The sequence below is a fragment of the Canis lupus genome, chromosome 15, assembly GCF_048164855.1.
Source record: "Canis lupus baileyi chromosome 15, mCanLup2.hap1, whole genome shotgun sequence".
In the NCBI taxonomy this organism is placed as follows: domain Eukaryota; kingdom Metazoa; phylum Chordata; class Mammalia; order Carnivora; family Canidae; genus Canis; species Canis lupus.
This window is the reverse complement of record NC_132852.1, coordinates 44,504,126-44,524,588: the sequence shown is the minus strand read 5'-3', so window position 1 is coordinate 44,524,588 and position 20,463 is coordinate 44,504,126. Positions and strand designations below refer to the sequence as shown.

Sequence of the window (20,463 nt, the reverse complement as noted above, 5' to 3'; positions counted from 1 at the left end):
TGTTTAAAATTAATACTGACAGATCTTTTTTTCCCCCCAGAATATTCCTTCCTGAAAATTTAAGGGTAAATCAAATTATATAGAATTAATGATATTTTTAATGCAGTAAGAAAGCTCATATTATAAAGAACATCAGCAATGACTTAATCTGTGAGTAAAAGAGCAGCTTGTGATAATCATAGTCACTCCCTTTTCCCTTGTACTAGGCTGGTTAATTTTATTAGTCAACAACTGGGCCATAAGGAGCATAGTTATTTGGTCAAACATTATTCTGGGTGTTTCTGGATAAGATTACCATTGGGAGTCAGTAGATTGAGTAAAGCAAATTACTTTCCTTGATGTGGGGGCGGGGGGCTCATGCAGGTAGCTGAAGGCCTGAATAGAACCAAAAAAGCTGATTAAGGGAGCATTCCTTTTTTCCTGACTGTTTTGAGCTTGGACATCAGTTTTTTCCTGTCTTTAGACTCAGATGGAAACATCAATTCCTCTTGAGCTTTTTTTTTTTTTTAAGATTTTATTTATTTATTCATGAGAGATACAGAGACAGAGGCAGAGACACAGGCAGAGAGAGAAGCAGGCTCCCTGCGGGGAGTCTGATGTGGGACTCGATCCCAGGACCCCGGGGTTACGACCTGAACCAAAGGCAGATGCCCAACCACTGAGCCACTCAGGTGCACCTCTTCTTGAGTCTTGAGTCTGTTGACTTGTGGACTGGAACTTACACCATTCGTTCTCCTGGGACTGCAGATCTTGGGACATATCAATTCATGTGACACGATTCATGTGAGCCAATTCCTTAATACACATTTATGTGTATATGTGTACACATCCTATTGCTTCTGTCTCTTTATTAGTCTGGAGCCAGACTAATAAAGCTGCCACGGCTTCCACTTTCATACACTGGGGATTTCATATGTTGGGTTTCCTGATGGGGGAATTCACCTGGGTGCAGTCAAACCTCTTGTAAGAAGTAACAAGAAAAGAACACTGATCACACGACATGACGAATCTGTTCTGTTGTATTACCTGATGTCAATTGTGATAATAAGTATTTTGCTGAAGTCTCAACTTAAAGCTACTTTAATCAAAGCAGTTGCTAATGCAAACTATACGTGAATTAAGAATGAAGCAGAAAGATGGACGAATCCAATGGCTGCACTTAGCAGGTTTGGAGAGAGCCTGCCAGGGTTACATAGATGTCCATGAATCAGCCGTAAGCAAAGGTAAATGGGATGTGGGCATTATGAAATACAGCAGGTCTATCTTCTGTAACCTAACAGAAATGTCGTGATGAAAATGGGACAAGCGTGCTCTTCTAGTAGAGTGGAAAGGAAACAGGAAATAAACTACAGAAAGTGAAGCTACGAGCCAATGTTGGGAGAGAGGTCAGGCCACCTCAAGTATTCCCTCATTTAATTTTTTCATAAAATTATTATCTGAAACTATTATGACAATGAGAATCTTCCCATTTTAAGCATTTTTTCCCTTACACTCTTGGCTTCTTTTCTTCTTCAAAATCCTTATTTATCTGCCCAGCTTTCCACAAGTCAACGGCTCAAGGCAGATGAGTTGCAAAGAGTGAATAATCGCCACCGGTTACTCAGCGTTGCTTTGCTCTTTTATTCTGCACAGCGCTCCCCCTTAATGCCTGCTTTTAGCTCCAATCATTTCCGTGGGCCTCTCTGCCAGAGGCAGGGCTCGGATAGGACGCAGGTGCCCCACATAAGTGATTTTGGCTGACAGTTTGGTGGGTTCTGGGAAGACATTCAGTCTGCTTCTAGATTTATTATTAACTTAAAATTTTATCCATGTTATTCCGCTTCCCATTTCCAGAGATAACTTCAAGGAAGTTATAACAATGGCAGTTTAAAAATATTTTGGGGGGCAGCCCGGGTGGCTCAGCAGTTTGGTGCTGCCTTCAGCCCAGGGTGTGGTCCTGGAGTCCCAGGATCGAGTCCCATGTCGGGCTCCCTGTGTGGAGCCTGCTTCTCCCTCTGCCTGTGTCTCTGCCTCTCTCTGTGTCTTTCATGAATAAGTAAATAAAATCTTAAAAAAACCATTTTTGTCCTGTTCTCTTGGTTTTCCTTCCCTTACTCCAGCATGTGGTGTTGGGCCAGGAAAAGGCAGGTGGTAGGGGAACAGTCCCAGCTGGCCGGTTCTCATTGGGAAAGAGGGAAGAAGGTTCCACATGAAAGAATGCCGCCTCACGGGAAGAGAAGGAGCCAACCTTTTTTTTTTTTTTTTAAGATTTTATTTATTCATTCATGAGAGAGAGAGAGAGGCAGAGACACAGGCAGAGGGAGAAGCAGGCTCCAAGCAGGGAGCCTGACGTAGGACTTGATCCCGGGTCTCCAGGATCAGGCCCTGGGCCAAAGGCAGGCGCCAAACCGCTGAGCCGCCCAGGGATCCCATGGGAGCCAACTTAATGTTGCTTCAAACCTGTTTAGGTTGGTGGTAATTTTTGTCAAAGGTGGGCTGGGTTTAGTGTAAAGTTCAGTAGTACTAAGATCCGTGTGGGTGCTCGTTTCTGGAGAAAAGCTGTCATTAAGAATCCTGACACAGAAGGTGAGTGCTTCTTAAACCCACAGGCTAGAATGTTCTTTTGCCTTCCACGTTCCTGGCAAACACCAACCCACGTTCTTTAAAAGCTCTTTCCAAGCATTCCAGCTTTGGTTCGCCTATTTCTTCCACCTAATTCTTAAGCCAAATCATCAGTAATAGGTAGTTCCCACGGGAAAACCAACTGCTTGTGTGTGTGCTTATTTATACACTATATATGATGTCTACTAAGTGCATGCTTGAAAGCATTGTGGGTAATTTACATACAATTAAATTCCAACTGAGCTGTTGCAATAGCTCAGAATTTTCTGCCTCACTGTGGGTTCAAAACTGGCATCTTATTCATTCCTAAACGCGATGTGTGTGTGTGTGTGTGTGTGTGTGTGTGTGAATATGAAAGAAAAAAAAAAAAAAAGAAAGGAAAAGCCTCTCAGACCCCTCCCAGCCTCTCACCGTCGCCAGGGCCCCTAGGCGAGGGCGCGCGCGCGCGTTGGGGGAGGCGCGCACCGCCCCCCACGTGTGTTCAGGCCTGATGCTCCCACGTCCTTCGAGGCAGCTCCAGCCCCGGCGTGTGGGGCGCCCTGGCTCCCCGTGGAGGAATGCCGCGGCGTGGGGAGGCATCCTCTGTCTGTTCTTGGCAGCGGCCCGGCTGGGCCAGCACTTGAACTTGACCACCTCTGCGTGCGCGCTCTCGGGGGCGCGCGTCCGTGTGTGGCCCGGGGGCGAGCCCCAGGTGGTGATGGATTCGTTCGGGCAGTGCCCGGGGTGGGGATGGGGGCCCCAGGGCGCATCCCGGGCAGGCTGGCTCTCGAGGCGGAGGAAGGGGGGCTGGCTGTGGGCGCGGGCAGGCCCGGGGGCGCCGGGCTGGCTGTGGGGAGCCGATGGGATCGGACGCGAAGACGCACGGACGCCCGAGGGGCCGCGCTGGGCGGAGGCCGGGGGCCAGGTGTGCGGCCGGCGCGGGGAGCGGCCCTGCGGGGCGAGGCGTCCGGTGCCAGGGAGCCGCGGCGGCGGCGCATTCGGACGCAGACCCGGGCGCAGCCATGGCGACGCACCGTGTGTCCCCAGGAACTCGCAGCAACATAATTCATCAGCGGCCACCGCAGCCCGCCCTCCGCCTGCCCCTCCGCTTCGCCGCGCCGGCGGCCGACGGGCTCGGCCTCCGCCTCCCGGCTCTGCCCTGCGGCCGCGGCGGCTCTCGCGGGGGGCGGGCGGCGGCGGCGGCGGCGGCGGCGGCGGCGGCTGCACCCGCGGGAACCACCTTGCGCACGTTAGTGGCAGCGAGCGCGCCGGCCACGCGCACCCCGGCCCCGCGGGAGGGGGCGTCGCCCGGAGGGGCCCCGGCTCTGCCCAAGCAGTGCGGGTCCGCGTCGCCTTGCCGCCGCCCGGGGCTGGCGGGTGCAGCCCAGTCCTGGCAGGGCGGCCGGTGTGAGCGCGCGCACACGCACACGCACACGCACACTCACTCACACACACACGCGCACTCACACACGCTCGCCCGCCCCTGGCGCCGCCGCCCGCCGGGGCCCCCGCCCTCGGGGACAAGTGCGGCCACCGGCGCGGCGCGCTGCCTGCGGGAGGAGCCCCGGGCCCCGCCCGCCGGGTCCCCGCGTGCGCCCCTCGGGTCCGCGCCGCTGTCGCTGGCGGAGCGCGGACGCCGACCGCCGGACTCGCACGCTGCCGGAGCCCGCCCCCGCCGCCCCCGCCCGCGCCCCGCCCGCGCCCGCTCCGGCTCCCGCTCCGGCTCCGGCTCCGGCTCCCGCGCCCGCTCCGCTCGCAGCCCGCCCTCCCCCCGGCCCCCGCCCTCCGCCCTCCCCTCGGCCCCGGCCCCGGCCCCGGCTGTCGTTGCGAGCGCGGCGACCCGCACGCCCTCCGCGCCCGCGTCCTCTGCCCCCCTCGCGGCGGCCGAAAAGAGTTGCTCGCTCTTGTGATCCGCCTGGGAGAGGCGGGGCGGGCCGGGCGGGGCTGGGGGGCCGGAGCCCGGGCCCCCGGCAGGTCGGCTTCTTCCCAGCCAAGTCCACCCTCCGCGGCCGCCGGCGCAGCCTGCCCTCCCCGCCGGGACAATGGATTAAGTTACTCTTCCCGGGGCCACAAGTCGGTGCAGACTTCGGGAGAGATGAAGGAGAAGGCGATGATCAAGACCGCCAAAATGCAGGGCAACGTGATGGTGAGTGCGGCGGGCGGGGCGCGCGGCGGGGAGCGCCCGCGGGAGGAGCTGCGGGGGCAGGTCCCGAGCCGCCGGGCCCCCCGCGACCCCCGCGACCCGCCCCCCCCCCAGCCCGCCCGGCGGCCGCGGAGCGCCCAGGGCCCGCCGCCCGCTCGCACCGCGCAACTTTGCGGCGTCGCCGTCCTCTCCCGCGGGCGCGGGGCTCGGGGCGCGGGGCTCGGGGCGCGGAAGGGGCGGCGGCCCGGGGAGGGCCCGGGACCTGTTGGGGTCAGCGAGCCTCGGGCACAGTCGGGGCGGCGCCGCCCGCTCCGCCCGCGCCCGCCCCCGCCCCCGCGGCCGCCGCGGCCCTGCTCCCCCGGGGCTGCCGGTGCCCCCCGCGGTGACCCCCGGGCGGCGGGGGCGGGGGCGGGGGCGGGGGCGGGAGCGGCGGGGGCTGCGCGAGCGGGCACGACTCTGCCAACTCGAGGACCCCGGGAGCCGCCCCCCGCCGCGCCCCCGCCGCGCCCCCGCGGGGCTCCCTCCGCCCCGGGCCATGGCCGAGGGGTCCGGGCGCAGGCACCTCCCGGCGAGGCCGCGGAGGTTGCCATCTTGTTCTGTGCACATCGTGCGTGTGTGTGTGTGTGTGTGTGTGTGTGTGTGTGTGTGCGTGTGTGCCTGTGCCTGTGCGTGTGTATTTGGGTGATGTTTTAACCCCTTCCGTGTTGCTGTGCGATGATTGGGAGAGGGTCTCGGTTTTCCTAGGACTCGCTGGTACTTTTTTTTTTTGGTGAGAGGGGGACCACGAGGTGGGGACTGGCATGCTACTTTTGAGGCTACAGCTGGAAATGCAGGCAGGCTGTCAGGGGCAGGGTCGGGAGTTGTTTGGGAAGGTGGTTTGGGTCCAGGGGACAGGGGGGAGGCGTGCGGTGGCCCGGAGGTGTGTTGGGGATGACCCAGTCAGTGATCCGTTTGGAGGTCTTGCTTTAAACAAAAAGAGGCGAGAAATGAAAAATTGATTGCAATTGAACAAATATCCAGCTGGCTTAACCACACCCACAGCAAGACACCTGTTGCCTGGCTGAGGAAGGAGCGCCGTCTGTTCGGGACTTGACTTCTGGCCTGAGGTGTGCATCACTCCATCCAGAGTAGCTCTGGGAGGGTAGTGACAGCACCGAGGAGCTTATTTTGCAAGACCTCCTCCCCTCCATCCCCAGAAGATAGGCCCCTCGTTCCAGGCACTTTGTCCACTGTGGGTTCTGCTGCTAACCTATTGCTTGTTGGTGAAAATACATATTTTTCCCTCATTTTCCTCTTCTTTTTTTAGTCATTGTGGTATTCAGCATATATATATATATATATATACACACACACATATATATATATATGCATATATATATTGGTATACACAGGGCAGAAATGTGTATGGAGTAACGTATTCCAATTAAATTCCCACCTGTACCTGTAATGCCCCTTTTCTGTTATGCCACACTGTGCTAGGTAAAGCCTACACGTTTAGGACTGGAGCAGAAGAATGAATCTGAATTAATTTTATTGGTAATATAATGACATATTACTAATTCATTACCTAAATCTGTTGTCAAACAGGTGTTTCTTCTCATGACTTAGGTGGTATGTTGGGACGTAGCAACATCTTTATATTACATCCAAAAACAAAAAAAACTTTTGACATTTTCCCTCCCACTGCACCCTCTCTGGGTTTGCTTCAGAAAATGAAGGCTGGAAGGAAGTTTTCACTCAAACTCTGAATAAGCAGAGTTCCTCGTTCTCACGGCATACCTTTCTCAGTGTCTACTCTAAGTATATTTGAACAAGTTGAACTGAGCCTAGTGAATTGTACAGCAGCCGGTCATATTTTTAGGCCCATCATTGGCCTAAAAGAAAATGATGTACAGGCTTTGTCACCTTTTCCATGTTCTGTCAAGTGTGGCATTGGTAATTCTCACTCTGTGGTCTGGTTTGTATCTTTCTCAAATTTCATGCTCCAACTTAAATGCACAGAGCTTTAATCGAGTGATCATTTCTCAATTAAATTGTGGTTTGGGGACTTACCGATTCTTAGTTGCTGGTCAGTGATTTTGAAAGACAGCCTGTCTTGGATTGGGTGACTGGCAAACTCTTTTCACTGGCAACTTGATGGGAATTGAGGTGATACTTTACGTCCCGGATGAGGACAGGGTGATTCACTTCTAGTGCTGGCAGCCGAGTTGCTGTACATTTGACTGTGATGGAGAGAATGTTTTACGGCCTGCAGAGCCAGTGCACGGATGTGCACACGGCCGCCCAGACACGAACTGCAGCTCAGTCTGAAGCTCTCTGGGCTCTCTGGATACACACGTGAGGTCTGAGGTTTAAAAGGCAGACACTTGGTACTGCCAGCACGGTCAGAGGTGCGCCCTGTCCAGCTGCAGCCGGTGGCAGAGGATGCTGGCTTCAGTCTCTTGTCACTTATGTTCACATGGCATGGCCATCGGGCACCTGTGACTTTTTCTAAAATCTTACTGGAGGCTTTGTTCTTCACACATCGCTTTAGAAGTTTCTCCTGCTGCCAGATGATTAAGAGGAGGCAAACTTATCGGCATACTATCCATTCCCATTTGGTGTGCAAAAACAAGTTAGGAAGAACCTAAGTGGAACCAGTTCATACCTTCTGTTTTAATTTCAGAGAAGAGTCTGTTTCATAAATTTTATTTCTAACATCGTAAAAATAAAATAAAAAAAAAATCCCGGACTAAGCATGGCACTTTCTAGCTGCAGTTTAATACTCAGGGATCAACATTTTTTCCCATCCTCTCAGAACAAAAAGTATTTTTTAAAAATAACCATATTTTCACAGCATTGACGTTTGAAGATCCGTGGGGAGGGGGGACTTGTGTATTTTCTCAGCCCAACCTTCTTTTGTTACTTATGTGTTGATACGGTGCTTGATCACTGTTTAAAGCACACTGGTTCTTTTGGAGAAGCATATCCTCTTGTGATAGGTTCTAAGACCAGTAGAAGATTTTATTATCAGGAGGATATTATTTCACGCTAAATTCCTCTACTTCATCCACAGGAGCTCTTCCCAGACATGGAGTTGCTCAGCAGGAAGTAAAGGGTGGTTAAAAATGAAAGCCTTGGGGACTGCCCTGTGCCCTGTGGGACAGTCTCCTCCTCCTTCCTTGGTATGTTGGTGGCTCTTCAAGTAGATGCTGGGTAAATGAGGCTTGGGTGGGCCTTTGGTGACCAGACTTGTGCCAGAGGAGGTTCAGAAACTAGATGCAGAGGATCAGAGGTCTGCAAGCCACGGGGACACTTGAGAGTCTCATGGTTGGTTGGTTTTGGTTTTAAATGAAAGTTGCAGCCTGGAAATGAACTCCCTGTATGGGGAAAGCTGCTGATTTTCCTTTGGTCCCTGGCACCAGTTTTAGGTCTTTGGTCACTGATTTGGAGAGATACCTGTGATACTAGGAGCTGAGGATCTCTTCAGATATTGCTGTCCTCTTCCTACTTTGAGTAAAAACTCTGGATCAGAACCATGTAAAAAGAGCTTTCTTTCAGGCCATGTGAGTAGTTCACTGATTGATTAGATTAAACGAATGACTTCCCAGCATGGTCGCCGTACTTGTAATAAGCCCAGGTGAGCAGAGAAAACTCTCTGACGTTTTTAGATAATTTAGAGGGATTTGTGTGGGACACAAGCCTCTGTGGCTGAGTGCTTCTTGGGAACAGCAGTACACGTTTGTGAGTTGATTTGCCAGGGTACAGCCTTTAATGATGCAGAAAACCCTCTGTCTGAGGGTTGTTGGAACACTGCTCCTCCTCCTTCGATGGACTGGCACCCTGGTGACCTAAAGGCTGTGGCATTGCTTCTAACGGTGAGCATTGTCATGTATGTTCCGGGCGGAGTTTGCCTTCCTGAAATGGGTTCCAAAAATTACTTCCAAGGTCTCAAGTTTTTGAGAATTCTCACTGCGTATCCCAGCCCTCCAGTGCCGAGGCTGACCTTTCTCCACTCCTTAGTTGTTCAGCATCCCCTATAGAATCATCAACCCTATAACCAGATTGGTCTTGGGATCTCGATGAATCCCCTGTGCAAGAAGAACATGGGTCCATTTCATGCGCCCCTCTTAGCAGATTTACAAGATTGGGAAGACTGCACATGTTAACTGCCAACTAGAGATACTCAGAGTTGGTGACGTTTCCAGGGAGCAGTCCCCAACCCCAGAGCGGGGTGGTCAGCTCAGAGTGTCTTAGGAAACACCTTGAGGAAAACTAGGGAGCAGGTCTGTGCCTTGTGGCACACTGGGACTTGGCTTTGGAGCGTGTAGATATGCTAAGCAGACCTCTCGTCTACCTCAGTCATTTCTCTTTTCTCTGCCCCGTCCTCACACTAATGACATTACTCAAAGTGTGTTCATCTTTTGCACTTTGAACTCCCTGTGTTGTTATTGCCAAGAGGTGGTGCATTTCCAAGCGTTAACATCTGTTGTCTCTCTGTGGTCAGTTGCTGTGTGCCGTAAGAACCGGGGGGATGCTTGTGTGACATGCACGGACAGGTGCACATTTTTACGCCTGGCACAGCTGCTTTTGTGAGAAGGGTCCCTGATTTTAGTCCTGCTTTTTTTTTTTCCTTTTGTTTTAAGAATTTCTTCAAGTTCTAATGCATCGGATGACACAAGAGAGAATTCCATGTGTGCAGTATTTTCCATTTAGAGCTACAATAAAATCAAAGCTTATGCTCACTTTAGGGGTTACCATATGTGGTTTTTACAATACCACTAAGCAATTCTCTGACACCAGCTGGATGTCCTGTAATCCAATTCAGTTCCATTGCTGCTAGCTAGCGGTAACATCACATCCCACAGGTTGAGGACTCAGTGCCAAGACTGCCACCATCTAAGACATGAATCTTAGGTTCAGGTACATCTGTGTTTCTGACAGATTGGGTAGAAATCAGAGGTTCCCATGACCCCCTCATTGGGTTCCATTAATTTGGTAGGGTAGCTTACAGAACTCAGGTCACCATCGTATTTACTAGATCACTGGTAAAACACTGATTTACTGGATCACACATCTACAAAGGGTGTGATAGAAAAGGAATGAATAGCCCAATGAAGAGATTACAGAAGCTGAGGTTTGGAAGAGTCTCAAACACAGGAGCTCATCTGTCCTCTTGGAGTTTGGGGTGCAAGTGCCTTGGCTGTGTTCTGGTTCCCCATCCTGGAAGTTCTCCAGACTCTGTCCTTTGGGTTTTTAGGAAGGTCCCATTACATAGGCATGACTCATTGAGTCATTGGTCATTGGTGATGGATTCCATCTATAGTTCCTCTCACTTGCCCAGAGGTCAGGGTGGGAGTGATTGGCTTCCCTGGCAACCAGCCCCCAACCCTAGGGGACTTTCTAAAGACCAAAGCTCCTGTGTGGGATCCTGCCAGACCTCGCCCTCTGTATCCCTTCACCTGGCTGGACATTGGTATATCCTTTAATATCGTTTGTGGTCAACCGGGAACAGAAGCTCATAGTTGAAAGGGACTGGTTATGAATAACAAGACACCTGTTCCCCCTTTATGGTTCTAAAGAGATTTCAGGAACTAAGGACAAAAGATCAAATATTATGGCAGAAAGGGATCTCATTGCTCTTACTACTCAGGAAATTCCAAGGGTTTTGGGAGCTGTGAACTCTGCATGCAGACCAAACTCCAGCTGACCCTTGAACAACTTGGGCCTCAGCTGCATGGGTCCACTTACACGTGGAATTTTTTTCCAATAATACAGCAGAGTGCTATAAATGTATTTTCCTCATGATTTTCTTAATAACATGTTCTTTAGCTTTATCGTAAGCATATAATGAATAATCCATATAACATACAAAATACATGTTAACCAGCCATGTCATCAGTAAGGCTCCTGGTCAAAAGCAGGCTCCTAGTAGTTAAGTTTTTGGAGAGTCAAAGGTCATAGGTAGATTTTGACAGTACAGGCAGTGGAACGCCTACCCCCTATGTTGTTTAGGGATTAACAGTATGTATTTTTTTTTTTATAAATCACAATATCATAGTTAAATAACTACTCAATATCCTTTTTTTTTTTTTTTTTTTTTGTGGGGAGAGAAGTAAGTTTACTCCAGACTTGTTTTTTCTTTTCCTTTTATTACTTTTAATTCAGCAATGAGGAGAATTTTGTGACCTCTTTTGGTTATAGAAGCCAATTTTCTTTGATTAATGGGACTGCATTTTAGAGCTCAAGAAAGAGCATGTCCCAGACCTTGTAGGACACATACATCCTGAGCCAAGAGTACAGAGGTGAACAAAACCACTCAGAATTCTCTTTTATTCAGTGGCTTCTCCTGAGGATGGGAAAGGGGGTCCATTCCAGAGGTGGAAGGTCTGAAAATCCATCTGGGTCCATAGGTCTTTGCATTGGCTGGAGGATACAATCCTCAGGGAGGTTTTGACAAATCCAAGGGCATCAGGTGGTCCTACAGGCAGGTGGTATTGAGGATGCTGGTTTGAGGGCAGGGGTTCTGAACCTTGCTGCACATTTAAATCACCAGAGGAACCCTAGCAACTACTGAAGGGTAGCTTTGGGCTTTCCACATCCCCACCCACACATACACACATGCTCACAGGGTGATCTGATGAAGTTGCTGTTCATTGTACCCTGGGTATTGATATGCTTAACAGTTTGGTGCAGCCAAGAGGGAGGCCCGCTGGACTAGATTCGAACTTTAAAATAAACAATGTCCTCAATGTCTAAGGAATTAATGCTACCATTTATAGGAAACCATTTTGGTTTGTGGAAAGGCACAATCAAGTCTGGTTTCTTCCGTTGTAAAACAGAGGAATGGGGAGAGAGGCACAGACCACAGAATAAGAAGGTGCAATGACACATGGGGAGAGAGAAAAGAGTAGTCACCAGGGGAAAAGCTGAGGGAACGCCCTGTGTCTTTGTTTTGCATCTCTCGCCTGGGGATGGGGAGTAATGAATGATGGAAGAAACTTCTTTTTTTCACATGCAGAGATAACAGCCCTTTTCACTGCAAGATTCTCTATGATTTGTCTGTGATCCACCTGGAGATGTATTTCAAACCAAATAGAACAAGTAGAACAAGAAGGGTAAAAGAGAGAACATAGCTTCTGGGCCAGCAGGTGGAATTCTAGCTTTTTCCATGAGCTAGAGAGTGGCCTCTGCAGGCAGCTCCCTGGACCTCTGTGTCCTCCTGTTTTAGATCAGGGAATTTGAAGAGATTGACTATTCCTCAAGTCCCTTTTCTACTCCCTCTCTCCAGCCAGGGTAGCCTTGTCTCCTCAACACTGACCTAAGGACGTGCTTGAAAAGTAACCATCCACGCCAGAACAAATATTTTGTTGGTGTTATCATTTCTTCAGCACGGACTTCTCTGGCATCTTCCGGGTCAGTTCACCCCTTGTCACTCTTGCAGTGTGTCCGTTTGTAAACCAGGAAAATAGATGGCATAGATTTATACCTATAAGTCACAAAATCTAGAGCGGTAATGCACACACTGTGACCACTCAGGCCGAACTATGTGTGTGCGCCTGTGGGTGTATACCTGTGCACGCGGGCGTGCCGTGCACACTTCTCAGATGTACAGTGCTCGCGGCACTCTTAAGGTGGAGCCAGGGATGTGGGGTGAGAACTGCTGTGGGCAGTCACTTTGATTGCTTGACTTCCTCAGCTATTAAGAGAACATCACCGCATGGTAATAGAACAGTGGTGCCAAGGATGTTCTGGTTTCCAGTTTGGTGTTACTCATCTGTGAAAATAGAAAGGGAACTGCCGACGAGCCAGGCCGGACAGTAGACCTGGTTGGCAGGGCACCAGCCATGGGTGGGGTGGGATTGGGTCTTGCCATGGGGTAGAACTAGGGCTGATCACATTTCCTTCATGATAATGATATTTGAAAAGTAAGATTTGCACAGAGAGGGAGGCAAACCAGAACAGATTCTTAACTCTAGGGAACAGGCTGAGGGTTGCTGGAGGGGAGTGGAATGGGGGGATGGGGTCACTGGGTGATGGGCGTGAAGGAGGGTGCGTGATGGGCTGAGCTCTGGGTGTTATACGCAACGGATGAATCACTAAATTATACCCCCGAAGCTAATGATACACTATATGTTAACTAATTTGAACTTAAATTAAAAATAAAAAAAAAGAAAAGTAAGATTTTCCTTTCTCTCCCTTTTTGCCCCACCTACTAGACTAATGCCCCTTGTGTTATTATTTTGGTTATGTATGAAAAACACGTGGTAAAACCTCTACGAAATGGGAACCCAGCTATGAACCTGGAATGACACCAACACCTGTTTATGGTTAGCTCTGGAAGCTAAGATTGAGTTTCCAGCGTGCATCCTTGACTCTGCACATCCAGCCCGATTTTCTATACCTTCTTATTCAGTTTTTTTTTTTTTTTTTTGAGGAATGAGAATTCGTGAACTTCAAGCCAAAAATCTCCCATTTTTACAAAAGGGATTCAGCTACAGACTAGATTCTCCATGCTCAGGCATGCACACACAAACAACACATTTTATAAAAGCTATAATTATTTATAACAGAAAACCAAAGATTTTTTTTTCTGGCTAAATACTGGTTTCCCAGAAATTTCTGTTCATTAGACCAAATCACATCCTGAGTAAACTTTTTATAAGAAGATTTTTTTTTTTGGCTCTTCTTTCTAGGACTCTAAATTATGCATGTGTTTTTTAAAAGAACCATTCGACTTCAAAACTAAGTGATAACAGTTTGCATAGCACCCTTGCAGATTATACAGTAATTTCACATACTCTGTTTTATGATGTTAGAACAACCCATTGTGCTAGCAGGACAAATATTTTTGTTTCATGGTTGGAAGAGCCAAGGCATGACAAGATTATTCAGAAGCAGAGGGATCAAGGGCTCAGCTGCTGACTGCTCCAGGCCAGATACTTCAGTCTACAGCATTTTCCTTCAGAAACCTCCTTCCCCACCACAAATGAAAAGAAACACAGAGCCTGAAAGCTGGAAGAGGGTCTGGAGATCATTGAGAACACCATCTCCTCTAATGCTCTGCTTTGTAGAATTTCCAGCCCTTTCTGGAACACATCCAGGGACTGGATTCGGGCTTTGTTGATGGCTTGTGTCTGTTGGAAGGGTGTTTTCTTACGGTCCTATGAAACCTGCCTTCATGTGACTTCCCATGGTCCTAGCTAAAGCTCTTGAACTGGGATCCCTGGGTGGCGCAGCGGTTTGGCGCCTGCCTTTGGCCCAGGGCGCGATCCTGGAGACCCGGGATCGAATCCCACGTCGGGCTCCCGGTGCATGGAGCCTGCTTCTCCCTCTGCCTGTGTCTCTGCCTCATTCTCTCTCTCTCTGTGACTATCACAAATAAATAAAAATTAAAAAAAAATAAAGCTCTTGAACTATATAAAGTCAGTTAACCCCTGCTTCACATGAGAGCCCGAGCTTTCTGAGAAGTTCACACAGCTGTCATGTGGTCCCTCATGGTGTCTTTGCCAGGAAAAATACCTCTCTTTCCTTCAACTCACTTAAAATCTTGATTGAAATAACTGTGCCTTTAATATATCAGTTAGAGACACCTTCTTTTTATCCAACTATTGCTGTTTTTTCCATTTCTCAGCTTCCATGAGTTTCTTCCTATTTTGTTATTTGTCTTCTCCTGTTTAAGGATGCCACAAGCAAAGGTTAGAGATTAATTTGCAGAGCTGTGAGTAAATCCGAGGTATATTCAACACACACAGACTTTTCAGAATGAAGCATGGTCTTTTATGAATATTTCCAGAGAGGGAAGGCTGAGGTTTAACCGGTGGAAAGCCAGGGTGCTCATGACCAGCTCAGGTTTGCTTACAGAAGATAGGAGCACCTCCTGCAAAACTTGATGACAACGGCACACCTTTTGCAAAGCAAGTATTATGTCCGTCTAGCTACTAGACAATGTCATCTTTGAAAGTCTCTCTCTCTCTGTTTGATATGGATGAAGTGGTTCAACCTTACCCAGAAGCAGTAAACTCCAGCTACTTATAATTAACCTCCTTGTTCCCTTGAGAAAAATAGGATACCCTGACAAAAGGTTATGTGTCCTAGGACCTGCTTGTGTGGGAGGGAAGAGGAACCTGTCAGCACACAGCAATATCAGGAAATGAGAGCTACCTACATTTTGGATTGCCACGCAAGCCACGGGGCAGCCCTAATCCAACCACCTGCAGACACATCAGCTTTCCTGAGAGCTCTAGAGCAGAGCAGCCCAGTCCTCACTGCAACATCGGTCTGATATGTGGAGCAGTACTTCTCTGGGCTCAGGGAATATTATGAAAATGCACTGAGCACCTCAACTATATTAGCATAACCAGGGGAAGGCAAATTACAATCACAATGGGAAAGCGCTCAATGAATAGTCTCACATCTTTTAGAGTTGTGTAACACTAAATTCTGGCAAAGACACGAAACAGTGAGAACGCTGAGCACAGGGGTCAGGGAGGGCAAGGACAGGCCCTAGCTGCCAACGTTGACGATGTACTGGCCCTTGTGACCCTGCGACAGCACTGCTGGGTTCATGCCCACAGGAGATCATGCCAGTGTGGATCAAGAGACGCGTACAGGGATGTTCAGGACTTCAGACTGGAAGCCGGTCAAGTTCCCGTCAGCACTAAGGACGTGTGACTGTGTTTGTGTGTTGATATAGTGAGGTCCTGGACAGTGACAGAGAGGAGGGACATCGTGCTCAAAAACACAGGGACTTTCTCAAGCATACCACTGAAGTGAGTACAAGATCCCAGGTCTAGAAGAATATAAACTGTATGGTTTACATGAGGTTTGGCGCAGGGAAACTGAGATGTCGTGGTCGGGGATACGGATGGAGGGTCCCTGCTAGACATGCTAATAGTCTGAGGAAAAGCAAGGGGACTCTTCCCATACATGTCATGTACTGTTACTGTGGTGGGGGTAGGGGCATGATTAGGAGGCGCGAGGTGAGGGGGTGCTTCTGGAGTGTGACAAGGAGTCTGGTGCTTGCCCAGAGTTACACAAGCTGCTTCGTGATGACATTTTTATGTCTATGTTCCCGTTGGACACGTTTTTCTCTACCTGCATGGCATCTTACAATGCTTGGGGACAGATTTTAGAGTGCATTTTGCACCTACTGGGTGAACGCACCGTGCTACAGTGGCAGACATAGACTACTGCTTCCTGTCGAATAAATTGGCAGCTGCTGGAGGGGGAAGGGGCTTGACACTCAGTGCCCTCACCTGCAGAGGTCCGTCGTGTCCCCGCATACAGTGGCAATCCTGCACGCTGCTGTGCGAGCCTCTAGCAGACCAGTAGGCAGCAGCATGGAGGGAAAAATGCGAGGTCTCCAGAAGTTGGGTGGGCCAGGAAGGATGAATGGAAGGATGCCAAGGCCAGTCCCTGGAGGAGAAGCCGCGGGCAGTGGAACGTGGGATCTGCCCAGGAAGCTGAAACACGCTGGAAAATACTAATAAGAGCCTTTGGGAACTGCTGATCGCTGACCCTGGGAGGAAGGACAGTGCTGTCCTCCGTGGGGCGTGTTGAGGCCCTTCACCGCAGCAGTACGATGTGCAGACAGGCTATGGGAAAACACGGTAATGAAAACTGCTCTGGCTTCTGCGAGAATCCAGGGTCTGACCTAACACGCCTCCTAGGTGTGCAGTCACCTCTGGCCATGTGGTCATGGTGTGTGGGCTTTGCTGCCTCTGTGTGTATTTTACTCAGATGCCCTCACTCGAGAGGAGTAGTTTTCTGCATTCTGAGTAGCTGGCTTTATGAAACCTCGGTGATGATTCATTAATTTACAAGCAGGGAGATGCAGAGCGACAAAGGCACTGGGCCTCCATGAATGTTCAGAGTTGCAGCGTGCAGAAGCTCAAGGAGGGGTGGAAAGAAGTGTCTTCTCCGGGGGCTGCTCCCCTACACCAAATCGGTATTCCCACCCGAGACTGTGATGTGCCGCCTTTGTGCTTACTAAGGGGAACTGCAGGCCAAGCTCCCAGGACAGGTCTGTCCCCTCCAGCCTTACCTCCCTCCAGAGCCTCAGCCTGGAAGGAACTTTCCTTGGCTGACCAAGAAATGGGACGGGTCCCCTCTCTTCTCACTCCACTGTTTACTTGTTTGTTTTCTCCCGAATGTTTTCCTCTGAAGGTGTAAGTTTGGGTTGATAAGTCTGCGGATGAAGGAGTGATTGATGAGTCACTGGTTTGGGGGAAGAAAAGGAGGCTGAAGTGGTCAATCTGGCAGACGGTATGGCAAATGCCATTTTCAATGCAGACTTACTTGAAAAATGGATCCGCCTCTGTCTTGGCTTTTGAAAAATCCTTCAAGTTCTCCAGGAACCTTGCAAGTAGCGGCTTTACAGTGTAATATAGTGTGGTGCCTCGCTGCTGGTCTGCTTCTGAGACACGTGCTGGGCTCAGAGCGCTCGAACAGTCATTAAAACCGAGGGTATTAAAATCATTATCATCACACGGACTCTGCCCAAAGCGTGTGCATGTGAGCGTGAATGTGGGTGAGTGGGCAAGCACGCGTGTGCTCCTGTGGACACGAATACTCAGGAAGCTGAACTTTGCATTTTTCTCATCGTGATAGTTGAAGACCATCCGTCATCATCAGACCACGAAAACAAATGAGACTAACCTGATGTGACTCTCTGTTCCATTCGTGAAGGTGAGCCCGACTCATCGCTCCCTGGAAAGACTCCCTAGGGAGGGGTTCTCGAAGTGTGGTGCCTGGGCGGGCAGCACCAATCACAGCGGCATCGCCTGGCAACCAGACACACCTCTGGGTCCACCCAGAGCTACCAAACTGGAAACTGGGAGCGTGGGGCCGGCATCTGACTCTCGCTGGTGATTCTGGTGCATGCCAGCATGTAGTTCTCAACTTACCCATTCCCAGGCTCTCTGGGGAAGGGACATTCATTTTGTTTTTGTTCTTAAAGTGTTCATTTCATCACGGATCAGTACCTTTATAAAATGCAATATAAGAATGGAAAAAAAATGAAAAAATAGAAGACAGACAGGGGCACCTGGGTGGCTCAGCAGTTGAGCATCTGCCTTCAGCTCAGGTTCTGATCCCAGGGTCTTGGGATCAAGTCCCACATCGGGCTCCCTGCATGGAGCCTGCTCCTCCCTCTGCCTGTGTCTCTGTGTCTCTCTCGGTGTCTCTCATGGATAAATAAATAAAATCTTTAAGACAGAAATAGAGGATAGACAAAACATAAACCCAAATTTTTTATTATTGGATCTAAACATGCAAAATCACTGTTAAAATTGCTATAACGCTTTCTAAATGGCACACTCTCAATTTCTGTACTTATCTCTGAGGGAACCAGTGGCTGGCAGTTCGACCCCAGGCTGCGGCCTGCAGACCATGCTCAGAGCAACCTTGCTAGCAGGCCCCGGAAAGCCTTCCTTACCGGTTCCTAATGTGGCCTGTTGTATGTCACGGCCCCTGGTGAGGAAATACAATTACAAACAGACTTTCCTCCTGACCCAGAAAAGCTCACCACAGAGTCAGAAAAGAAAGAAATTAGTTTTATTATTGAATAAACATTTGATCATACTGTGCGGACGGAAATCTCAACATCTGTCAGGTCAGGTTTGCAGCGTGGAGTGTGGGGACCAGTCAGGCTCATCTCCCCCCTGGAAACTGGGAGGAGGTGCTTATCTTTGCTCCATGATTACTTTCCAGAGATGTGGCTCCGGGGTCCTTGAGGAAGCATTTCTGGGTGAAGAGACTGGCCAGAGGCTTGGTTAGCCATTAAGAAGTTTTACATACCAGCAAGATTTGAAAAGGACTGGCAAAGTCTCTCATGAGTAAATAAATAAAATTTTTTTTTACAAAATGAAAGAAATTCTGAAGGAAAAAGGAGAGAGTGTCTCTTCCCTTGTGTTCCACGGGGGAGGCTTAATTTGTATTTGTCTTCATGCCACCCATCCCATTTTATCTTTTCTTCTCAGCCTCACCTATGGTTCGCTTTTGGGGAGCAAGCAGGTCTGTGAGTTATGACCACAAATAATTTTGCTTCCTAGTTTCATTCTAAATTTGACTCACAACTGAGTGCCCACACAGGTGGAATCGGGGTTAGAGAGATGGCTTTCATTTTTGACTTCGGTTATTAAAGAAAAATTGAGTATTTTCCTACTTTGTTCTAAAGTTTATTTTTGGCTATGATTTCTTAAAGTGGTTCTTTTTTTAGACATCTAGGAAATGTTAATTACTGCAGATAAGACTATTCTAAAGCCTACTACAAAGGCTTCCCTCCCTTCTGCTTTAGTACATATAAAGAGATAATGTTAAAATGCTCTTATGCAAATTTAAAATTTTTCCTGTTACATTAACAATGCTAATGACAGTTAATGCATTCTCAAAGCTTCTGTGTGATCCAAACTATTAAAGTGCTCAGAAATGTTTCAGGACCACCCTGCAGATATCTGAGAAGTAGAATTTTCCATGGAGATTAGTTCCTTGACAATGGATTCAGTTCGAACTTAAGGGATGAAGAAGAGCCGCAAAGCCAGTGTAGTGCCTTGGAGAGGTCTCTGTGGACAGAGGCCGAAAACCCTCTTTCCCCAGATCTCAGTCATGGGGGATGAACAGTCACTGCAGTACAGTTAGGAGGGGAAATTGTCCTTCACAAAGCAAGACAGAGGAAGGGGTGGAAAGGGCTATCATGGGGTGTGAGGAAGGGCTCTCTGAGGAAGGTGAGGGAGGGCTCATAGATCCATCATTGATCTATGGATGATAATGAAGAACCATCCTCTTGATGAGATCACCTTGCAGTTGTGCCAGGACCAGCTGGATCCAGCCCAGGAATGGCATTGTTGGGCTCAGTTGTGCTTTTGGGCCAATTAACGGAGGACACACCTCTGTGTTCTGGTCCTGACCTAGGAGTTTTCCTGCAATGCTTTGACAAACAACAGTTCAGACTGTGTGCAGATAGCTGTACTGGTCGCCACAGGGTCTTGGCATAAGTGCGGCTTACTGTGGAAGCTTTTCTGACCACTTCCACCTATCTCTTCCCTCCTTTCTTCCTCGAGCTCCTTAACAATAAACACAAACAAGGGGAGGCATGCCCAACTTAGATGACAGGGTAGTCCTCACAAGAATGCCATTCAGGTGACTTCCAGAAGTTCCCACATGGAGCATGTAGGGGGAACTAGAATTAAATACGGATTTCTCCCAACCCAGACGTCTTGTCCCCAAAAGAAGCAGAGAAGGAAACCACTGAATAAGCATGAGGCCAGAGTATGTGGTGCGAATTACGGGCCATCTAAGACATCACAAAGGAGAACCCTCACCTCACAGTCCAGCAGATGCTCCCTGTGTCACACGTTTCCTGATAAATGGTAACTCGTCCTCAAGTCAGAGGCTTCACAGCACCATTGGTCACACCCGGTTCATGCTCACGTCACCTGGTCACCGGGGTGACCGTTCGTGTCAGCTGGGTGGCTGTGCCTAGAGGAAACGTAGTCTCCTGTCTTCATGACAGGAGGTAGCTCTGCATGAGGAGGGAGCCTTCCACCGATTAACATGAGGCGCCTGCTCCCACAGAACCAGGAGGTGGAAGCTCTCGCTTGATGTTTGCATTTCAGAAGGCTGGCTCCCAGGCTCCTAGGGAAGCAGTCCCGGGTCATTAAGCAGCAAAAGGCCTCTCTGGTTCTCAGAAGGATACGTTTCAGAGAGATGAAAAAGTGCTTCCAAGGACACGTTTTTCTAAGGTGAGCGCTGTCAGAAAA

The 20,463-nt window shown here is 49.5% G+C and overlaps 1 protein-coding gene across 1 annotated transcript in view; it reads left to right on the top strand.

The window, feature by feature from the left end:
- The first annotated feature begins 4,394 nt into the window (after positions 1–4,394).
- The window catches only part of DPP6 (dipeptidyl peptidase like 6), an 826,229-nt gene continuing 810,160 nt past the window's right edge, over positions 4,395–20,463 (top strand). The window contains exon 1 of the mRNA XM_072776861.1: positions 4,395–4,726. Coding sequence (XP_072632962.1) covers positions 4,676–4,726 — 51 coding nt within the window. The 5' untranslated portion in view covers positions 4,395–4,675. The remainder of the gene's footprint in view (positions 4,727–20,463) is intronic.